Raw genomic sequence first — 9,335 nt, forward strand, 5'->3', positions numbered from 1 at the left:
AGAGCACCTGGTAAAGCAGGGGAGTCCCGCATCTGAGAAAGCAGTGCTGTGCAGACCGGTCTAGACTAGGGTGTGCAGTAAGCAAAGTCTGAAAATACCCAGTTTTGCCTCATTTATGTGTAGGAGGGGGACCGAGAGACTTTTATACAAACTGCTGCAGTGTGCAAATCTCACCCGGCGTGAGAACGGACGGTATCTGCCTGCTCTCTGTGCTAATGCCCAGCGTCTCTGTAACTAGCTTATTTTCCTCTCTGCAGGACAGACAGTTTGCCGGGGTGGAACTCAGCGCCCCTGCTACAAGATAGTGTACTTCCATGACACCTCGCGGAGGATCAGCTTTGCCGAAGCTGATCAGGCCTGCAGAAGGGATGGCGGGCACCTCGTTAGCATTGAATCAGAAGCGGAGCAGAGACTGATTGAAAAATTTATTGAGGGGCTCTTGGCTTCGGATGGAGACTTCTGGATAGGCCTGAGGAGGAAAGGGGAAGACCTGGATAACAGCACAGACTGTCAGGACCTGTACGCGTGGTCTGATGGCAGCTCGTCCGGATTTCGGTAATGGTAGTAGTCTTCTGTGCGCTGCTTCTGTGTTGAGCCCCAGAGCACTACGGAGAAGCACAGCACACCAAATCCAGGATGAGGCCATGTCGCTGCCCTAGCGCACCAATAAACACACCCAAGGTGCGCGCTAGGGGCTGTGCTGTGTTGTCTTATCGCCCCTCACTGCCAGGATCTGGAGCGTGCCAAGGGGGGGTGAGCGAGGAGGCATTGCTGGGCTCAGCACAGAGGCAGTACAGGCATGCCCTGGCAGCATTAAAGTCCTATCCGAAGCATGTACAAAGTGGTGTTTGACCCTAAGCAGCAGGACCCCTGTGCTCCCCCGCACGATAGGGGTCACACCCTCTGATTAGAGCAAGAGAGAACAGGGCTTGAGAAATACAGAGTTCATGGAGATCCTTACAGGGCTTGGTAGATTTTTTTGCCTTGAAGCAAAGGGGGTCCCTGAATATTTCTGCAATTATGCCCTTGTAATACCGTGCTACAGAACACGATCCTGATACATTCCTAGCTTCCAAACACTGTTTAGTTATTATCGAACCAGAGTGTGTTTAGCCTTAAAAGCCAAGCCTGCCTGTAAGGCCCAGCTTTCTAGGAGATCAGCAAGAATGAACCCATCAGCAGTTTGCGTTTTCTGGGTATAGAGAGAGGATAATTTATACTCCAAGTGCAGCCAGAGCCCTGAAAGCCTAAGCAACAGGAGGCCAATACTGCAGTGAATTTGCTGGTTCAAGAAAGTTTTGCCAAAGAGGCAGTTACTGCAGAACTGCTAATTAAAGTTACTTTAAAAAAAAAAAAGAGTGAACGCATGGGAACTATTCCCTTCATTATCTGGCAAGTTTTGCAGCATTTGCAGCAATCTACTTCATTAAATAGCCCAACGGTAATTAAATATTTTATGGCATCACTTAACTGGGTATATATGGCAAAGTCTTAATCGGAGTTCTTCCGTGTGCATTAAAATACCCTGTCGATTAGCGCAAGATCGATAAGCCACAGTAAGGGAAAGGGCCTGCTCTTTTTTTCTCGACTTCTTAGGATGAGTTTGAGAGAGTGGAGGAAAAGCAGATGTTGGTATCTTCCAGCAAGCGGAGAGGAGCGTGGTGCATGTGCATATTGAGATCAAAGTGAGGCGAATTGTTGGAGAAAATGCTCACCCTTTAGGTCGCAGCAAAGCCAGATGTGAGGAGAACTGGCCTCTACGGCTCCCCCTGTGAACTGCTGGTCAAGAGATGGACCGGATCTGTGGCTGCAACTTGTGTGCAGCTTCTGTCCTGAGCTGCAAAGAGACCCTGTCTCAGGGATCCTTCCCCTGTACCCTCTCTGGTCCGAATCCCTGAATGTAGATGGTGGCAGTTTGGGCCTAGATCCCCTGCAGTTACGAATGGGCAATGCTCAGTTGACTTTGGTTGCAGGAGCTGAGCTCTGCCAACTTATTACCAGGGGATGTGGCCCAGCGTGGTAGATCGACACTTTTTTTTCTCAAGTAACTAGCATCTCCTCTATAAAATCACCGTTTGTATTAGAACGCTGGGATCCACGTACGTTGTTTTTTTCCATTGAGAAACCTGTAATACAACGAGCAAAGTTGCATGTGCTGGAAACCAGAATTGGAAAGAATGCCTTATAATGAATGCAAGCCTTTTGGTTTGACATCTGTCCAGTAGTTTCCCTTGTGAAATAATCTGACAGATCTGGAATTGTTTCTGTTCTAGGGGCCAGGTTTCCACGTGTGCCAGCTCCTTTCTCCCTTACTCGCAGCGAGTGAGACTGAGGTAAACTCTGACCGATTCTGTATATTTTTAGGACAAAAAAGATTGAGGCCAGCGAGCGTAAATCACTGTGGCTACGAGACTTGCCTAATGTCTCTTAGGAGCCCTTGGATACTGAACTCTTGAACGAACATTTTGCCAAAGTCCAGCTATATAAAGTTAAAAGTTTTACTCTTCTAACAGTGTAAGTGCTAAAATGCCTGCACAGTAATTGGTACATAATGGAGGTGCTAAATAACAAAGGAAGGTTGCCAGTGCTCCATTTGGAAGGCGCTGTCCTTTTTCCAGCTGCAGTATTTTGTTATTGCTGGAAAAAGCCTCACTTGCAAGACGGGTTTTTCATTTTTGTGCATTTCTAGCCAGAGGAAAAGAGTTTCTGCATCAGCTTTTTCACTTCCTTGGAAAATGGAAGTTAAAATCATGTAGGCAATGAAGATTTACGATCTCTGGCCTTAGCTGTTTTTGCCCTAAAATTGCAGTAAACCTTGAGTTTACCTCGGTCTACTGCGAGTAAGGGAGTGAGATGCTCAACCCACACTGGATTCCCCTGGGCTTTAGTACCTAACTCCCTTATGTCCTTTGGCCTCCCCTTCTCTTCCAGCTCTGAGATCTCTAAGTGGTATTCAAATACTCTCTTGACAGCAAAAGGTCATTTTGTTAAGCAGCTCAGCTTCAGAGCTCCCGTCCTGTGAAAATGTCCTTTCCAGCTGGGAAAGGACCTCAAGAGATCATCTGGTCCAACCAGGGATTGAACCTGCAAGTTTGGTGTGAAACAAAGCTGTGAAACAACACGCCGTTCTTATTATTAGCATTAGCGTGTCTCCAGCTGATGAGAGCATGGACGTCAAACCGATACAGCTCTAGTTGTGCTATCACTGCTGCTCAGGGTCCTATGCTATATGTTCCAGGTTTGTAGGGAGCCGCATCCTATCTGACGCAATGTTCGATTGGTTTTCCTAGGAACTGGTATGAAGATGAGCCCTCCTGCGGGAGCGAAATCTGCGTCGTGATGTATCACCAGCCCTCTGCCCCACCCGGTGTCGGAGGTCCGTATATGTTTCAGTGGAACGATGACCGATGCAACATGAAGAATAACTTCATTTGCAAATATTCTCTTGGTAATGAGCTACTCCACGTTGTGTAAAAATGTCTGTATTCTTGTTCCCAAGGGAGGGCATATTCTGACCAGATGACATTGTCCCAGCTTGTCTCCTCAGTACAGGGAGACAAATGCATTTACATGAATAAAGTCCTTTAAACAGGAGGGTCTCAATACTGCCTTAGTTAGTGGCCTTGTGAGAATGGACAGACCTAGAGACTCCAAGAGATTTTCAAAGGACTTTGTAAATGTTCAGAGTCTTTTATGGGCTCCCAACCAAGGTGGCACTCTCCCCTACCTTGGGGGTCTTCAAGAGGAGGCTAGACATGCACCTGGCTGGGATCATCTAACCCAACGCTCTTTCCTGCCCAGGGCAGAGGGTCGGACTTGATGAACTACTGAGATCCCTTCTGACCCAAACATCTATGAACTGTGGCCTGAGGGGAGAGCACGCCTTTACAAAGGCCAACACAAGGTTCTCTCGCTGCATTTGCTAGACTGGGTGATTCTAGTCAAGCATGTAAACGTGTATTGTTTTTTCTTTAGAAAAGCCCACAAGTGCCCCGGAAGAGGACTCTCATGAGGGTAAGTCCCAGACACTTGTGTTTGGGGCAGGGAATTGGTAAAAATATTCACTTCCATTCCTAAATGCACAGATCTCAAGAGACTGAAAAGCCACTGCACAGAGAGGGTTTCCTTCTTTTAGCATTTCCTTCTGGTTGGCTCCTAAACCCCATAGGCAGCAGCCTGGCTTGGCATGGTGTTGGTGCTGGATTTGGAGCCCGTTGCCATGCTGTGGAGCTCGCGTCCAAAGAAGAAAAGATTAAAACATCCTGTTTGCAGATGGCAGTGTCTGAATCCTTTATTCTCCTTTCTTTCTGACATCTATATATATAACTATAACTATCTCCTTGAGTTTCTCCAGTATTTAATGATTATATACAATACTGACCATGGTCTTTTACCTTGTGTGTTGGCATAGGGTCTCTGAAACCAACTTCCCCAGAAGAACTGATCAAAGAGGAGGCTCATGTAAAAGGTAGGCAGCGCGTTCAATGGCTAGTCGTACCCTCTCCCTGTAGACATGCCTGCAGCTTCCACTGACCTTGAATGTTGAGCTGCGTATTCAGGTATCTAACCACGAATGTAGAAGTCTGAATCTAGACACCCACGATTGAAAACTTTGTCTGGCGTCTTCGCAGCTTCAGACTTAAACTGGTGGTTGCGGCTGCCAGACAAGTCGATGCCAAAGCTGTACAAAGTCGTTTGGACCTGCAAGTATGACCTTTAAATTAGTGATTTGCATTTGAAAGGTCAAAGGCATCAAGTTGGTGCTAGTGGACTGACTTCATCCCTCTTGCTGTGTGAAGGGAGAAGAGGATTGAAGTTGGATGTATTGAAAGTTCGAACATTAGCCTGCCTGTTGCTGAGTAGAGGCAGAAGGAAATGTGTTGCTTGGTCATTAACAATACTCTGAAATTCCTTCTGATGGATGCTGGGACCTTTCAGAAGACACCACGTCTCATTCCTTAAATCCATCATTACCTTCACAAGATTAGACTGAGTGAAATGACACCCAGTTGTCCAACTCTGGGAATATGTCTAACAAATTTAGGGCATTTACAGTTTGGCTTAAATACTGCCACTTTCCCTTCCTGTTATCTCACACATCCTGCTGGAAGACAGGTTCTCCCTCTTCAGTACTGCTGACATAGCTTGTACTAAATATATTTGAAGACTAGATGGATCATGATTCTGACCCAGTCAAGAAATTCCTATGTCCCAGTATTCATGCAAAAAGAGGAGAATTAGGTTCCTTTATTCCCAGCTGAGAGATTAATATATCCTCCAGTACTTAATAAATATTACAATACAATATTAACCAAGATCTTTTATCCCAGATGTTGTCATAGGATCCCTGAAACCAACATCCCCAGGAGAACCGATTAAGGAGGAGGCTAATGTAACACTTAAAGAAGCCAAAGGTAGGCAGCACGTTCAATGGCTAGTCGTACCCTCTCCCTGTAGACATGCCTGCAACTTGCACTGACATTGAATGTTGAGCTGCATATTTGGGTATCTAACCATGAACATAAAAGTCTGAATCAAGACATCCATGATGGAAAATTTTGGTCGGCATGTTTACAGCTCCAAACCTAAACTGGTTGTTGTGGTTATTTAATATATAATAATTAATACAGTAGTATAGTTATATTAATTACTGTATGTTAATATATTATCTCATATTCATGTAGCTCAGTTTGGTCTGACTCGCTATGCTTGAGGTGGGAGATCGTTCTGTAGGTGAACTGTCACTGTGAGATGGGGGATAGCTGCCGATAGCTCCGAGTAGGACTGGGGATTTTTTTCTAGCATTAAGCAGCACTGCCTTAGACACCTGTTGATGTCTCTGTAATACTCTGTGCATGCAAAATGCATTGCAACCTGGATAAAAGTTGTAATTTCATATTTTTCCCTCCAGAACCTGTTTTGAGTCTTGCCTATATCTTAATCCCCAGCATCCCTCTGCTCCTCCTCCTGATGGTCGTTACAGCCATCTTCTGTTTTTGGCTTTTCGCAAAGAGGCAAGTGACATTGTTGAGCAAAAAATGAACCTTTGTGTCTTGTCTGGCCCAAGAATCCTTTTTGCAGTTAGCTGCAGACTTTACAATTAAACCCTATCAGTGCAAGCAAGACAGTTCAGAAATGTGCAGCTTGTCTGCATAACGCCTACAAAAGCAGTATGGGCTTTGCATGTTGCAGTGTTGATATAGTAAACCTGTTAGTTTATTCAAATTATAACCACGCAGTATTTCTGGCATCGCATAAACATGTATATAAAATGATAGTTTGGGAGTTTCTCCCTAGAATTACCAAATATTATTTGTCCAGATTGTACCCATAGCATTTTATTTTCCTGTATCTTCTCTTTGCCTTCCCCACACAACTGCACAGAGTCACTCTACCCTTATCACTGCTCAGTCTTTAAATCAAGATGAGGACTGTACTTAAATTAAAACGTTATGCAGAAGGTGCACATGGGACTCCCAAAACAACATCCACTGTTTTCCCAGTGGCGTTACTGAATGAGATGAAAACAGCTAATGGCTTCTTGTGTTGCTACTTACTGTTAATGTGTGTAATGCTATATCTTTTACTGAAATTGTATTTAAACTCTGCCTCCTACCCTAGTCCACTCACAGGAGATGCCAGGCTATTCTTTGTTGAAGAGCAGGGAATTGTAAGTCGATAATTCAAACATGGGCCACAGTGTTAGTGAATGAAACTGTTCACTGGCCCATGTAAAAATGTCCTGTTCCTACTGGCCAGGTGAGATGACATGACCCACACTGAAATTAGTATCCATATCAGCAGAAACGAAGGAGTGAATGGGCCTCAGAGACCCGTTTCTTTTCAGACTCGAGATGAAAAGACAGGAACAGAGAATACAGTTAAAGCACTGTTTGCTCCATGGACCAACTGCTGCATCAGGGAGTTTTTAGGAGGAAACTGGGCAAGGCTGTTGGGGTGTGGGGTGGGGGGCATTCAAATATGAGGGCAGATTAAATGGATGAGCAAAAGAGTAGGAAAAGGAAACGGGTGGGCAGTAATTGATTTTCACAACTCCTTGCATTCATGGATCTTACCAAGTTGTGTGAATGAAGATGCTCTTAGACTGCCCTAACGGTGTTTGACTGGTCAGCACCTGGCACCCCATTTCAGACCAACTAGAGATTTGGGGGGATTTGTTGAGTGGGAGAGTGGGTAGTCACATGCTCAGATACTTCAGCACCTTGGCCAGCACCCAGCTGCTGCAATACCCACGGGCACCCGATGAGCTCATGCCATCGGTGTCCTCCTTCCTGGTGCTGCTACTAGAGATGCAGATCCAGAGCAGGATCCCATCGTGTTGGAGCTGAAACCTGATTCCTCACAGTCCCGTTTCTCTCATTCTCTCACATTGTCCCACTCATGTGAGGTCAGAATGGGCAAGTCATATGAGCATAGTATGATAGGGAAATTATCAGACCAGTAATGCCCTTGTTGCAGCTACAAATAAGAAATGATGTGTCCTTGACTCCAGGCTGATAGTGGTAACAATCCTGACATGCCGCCATTGAGTATATAGTTAGAGATGTGCAATACTGTTCTGTGACCTGTCCCTTAGAGGAACAGATAAGGAACTGTCTTTTTTTTTTTCTTTCCCCCCCTCCCTCCTCCTTCACTAAGGAGACAAGACCGAGTAGATGCAAGTCCAAAGGAGCAGGATGTCTGGCTCTCTCCCCAAAGGCCAAACAGTCCCAATCTGGAGATTTACAATGTAATTAAGAAACAAACAGAAGCAGATCTGGCTGGAACCAGGCCTGACACTAAGATTTCCTCCTTCCGTTCGCCCGGAGACAATATGCTGGATAACCTCTCCGGGGATTATGAGAACGTGGCTGTGAACACTTCTGAGAGCGGCTTTGTGACATTGGCCAGTACTGAGAGTGGCTTTGTGACCAACGAGATCTACGAGCTGTGCAGTGACCGGGTGGGGAGAAGCAAGGAGTCGACCTGGGTAGAAAATGAAATATATGGTTACTAAGAGACTGGAAACCCTTGGATGTGGATGATGCAGCAAATAAAAATCAGAGTTATGCAGTGATAATGGGCATGAAAGAGCATCCTAGTTTCAGTTCCTCCTTCTGCTCTCTCCTTCCTTTTTCTAGGGACACAACTTTTTTTAAACAGTCAAACTCAACGCATCTGTCTCGCTTTGCATCCAACGCCCTGTTTGAGACCTAAAACAGTCTTTCAGAGTTTTGGTTGCTTTTTCTGTTGGATGTACAAATTTCCTGAGCTCCAGACCTGAAGTTTTTCTATGTGTTTGCAACAGAAAACACAATCCATATCCCATTTTTGTATGGTTTAAACGGACCTCCCCCTAAGGAAGTTGTATGTCACTTGCTGAGCCATCCTTGCTTTCTCACAGCCGCTCCTGAGACTGCTGCTGTGGTTCGGAGTTCATCATTGTTTCCACTGCAACGGTGGTTTAGGGAGATAGTTTCCCTGCTGGCTGGTTTGCAGCCCTGACAGTCAGGCACTTGTATGGGACTTGATAGTGTAGCCTGTGCTCCATTCCCTCCCTCCTAGATTAATGCAACCTGAGACATCTCAGACCTAGCACTTACCAGTGTGCCAGGCTTAAGCCTTAATTTTTTGAAGTAGCCAGAGAAATGAATCATTTTAAAAGTCTCAGCAGATGCTCTGGATTCATACAGCTGATCCTTCCACTTCTCTTATTCTTCTGGCAAGACAATGGCAAAGTGAGGATGCAAGAAACACCTTCTCATTGCTGCATATGAGGAAAGGGTCATTGCAAAGCATGTTTAAATGGCCTTAGAAGTTATAGCAACTGGGGTGGAGGTCAGTGTCGAGTCTGTGTCATCCCTGGATGTCCAGAGATATGTAACATGCCCTCCGTGACCAGCTAACACCTGGTTCCTGTAGATTAAATGTCCTGTTGCTGTCGTATTCTAGATTCCCCCTTCTGCCGGGGAGCTGTCCTGGGCTCCATGAAGACTGTCCGGGGCTGCTCATCTCAGCGTGAGCAGGCTTACAAGACAAGGTGAGGGAATGAAACCAGACTCAAAAATCTCATTGTGAAGTGTAATGTGGCACTGTGCAGTAATTGGTGGCAGGAACAGCTCTGACCTGTTGCCAGAGTAGCCATAGCTACCCATACACCGGGGTTAGAGATACGCCAGGGAGAGAAGACAGGCCCAAGTTGGGTGTTTGCTTCTGGGCTCGAAGGCGATGGTATGGGTCCATTTTTTGTTTAAATTCCATCTTTGGAGCAGCTTTTCTGCCCTAATAGCAATGTTTCCTGACCTGTTTCCAGGCTTTGAATTCGGCATCCAATC

At 45.7% G+C, this 9,335-nt stretch overlaps 1 protein-coding gene across 4 annotated transcripts in view; it reads left to right on the forward strand.

Moving 5' to 3' along the window:
- Positions 1–8,084, forward strand: part of LAYN (layilin) — a 9,924-nt gene extending 1,840 nt beyond the window's left edge. The window contains exons 2-8 of one of the 4 annotated variants that reach the window (XM_025207669.1): positions 258–555; positions 3,291–3,448; positions 3,976–4,014; positions 4,412–4,468; positions 5,331–5,414; positions 5,912–6,014; positions 7,660–8,084. In XM_025207669.1, the coding sequence (XP_025063454.1) occupies positions 258–555; positions 3,291–3,448; positions 3,976–4,014; positions 4,412–4,468; positions 5,331–5,414; positions 5,912–6,014; positions 7,660–8,017 (1,097 nt within the window). In that variant the 3' untranslated portion in view covers positions 8,018–8,084. The remainder of the gene's footprint in view (positions 1–257; positions 556–3,290; positions 3,449–3,975; positions 4,015–4,411; positions 4,469–5,330; positions 5,415–5,911; positions 6,015–7,659) is intronic. The other 3 variants (XM_025207672.1, XM_025207671.1, XM_025207673.1) reach the window with 3 other exon arrangements.
- Positions 8,085–9,335: the final 1,251 nt, after the last annotated feature.

This window comes from Alligator sinensis, unplaced genomic scaffold (assembly GCF_000455745.1).
Source record: "Alligator sinensis unplaced genomic scaffold, ASM45574v1 scaffold1241_1, whole genome shotgun sequence".
NCBI lineage: Eukaryota > Metazoa > Chordata > Crocodylia > Alligatoridae > Alligator > Alligator sinensis.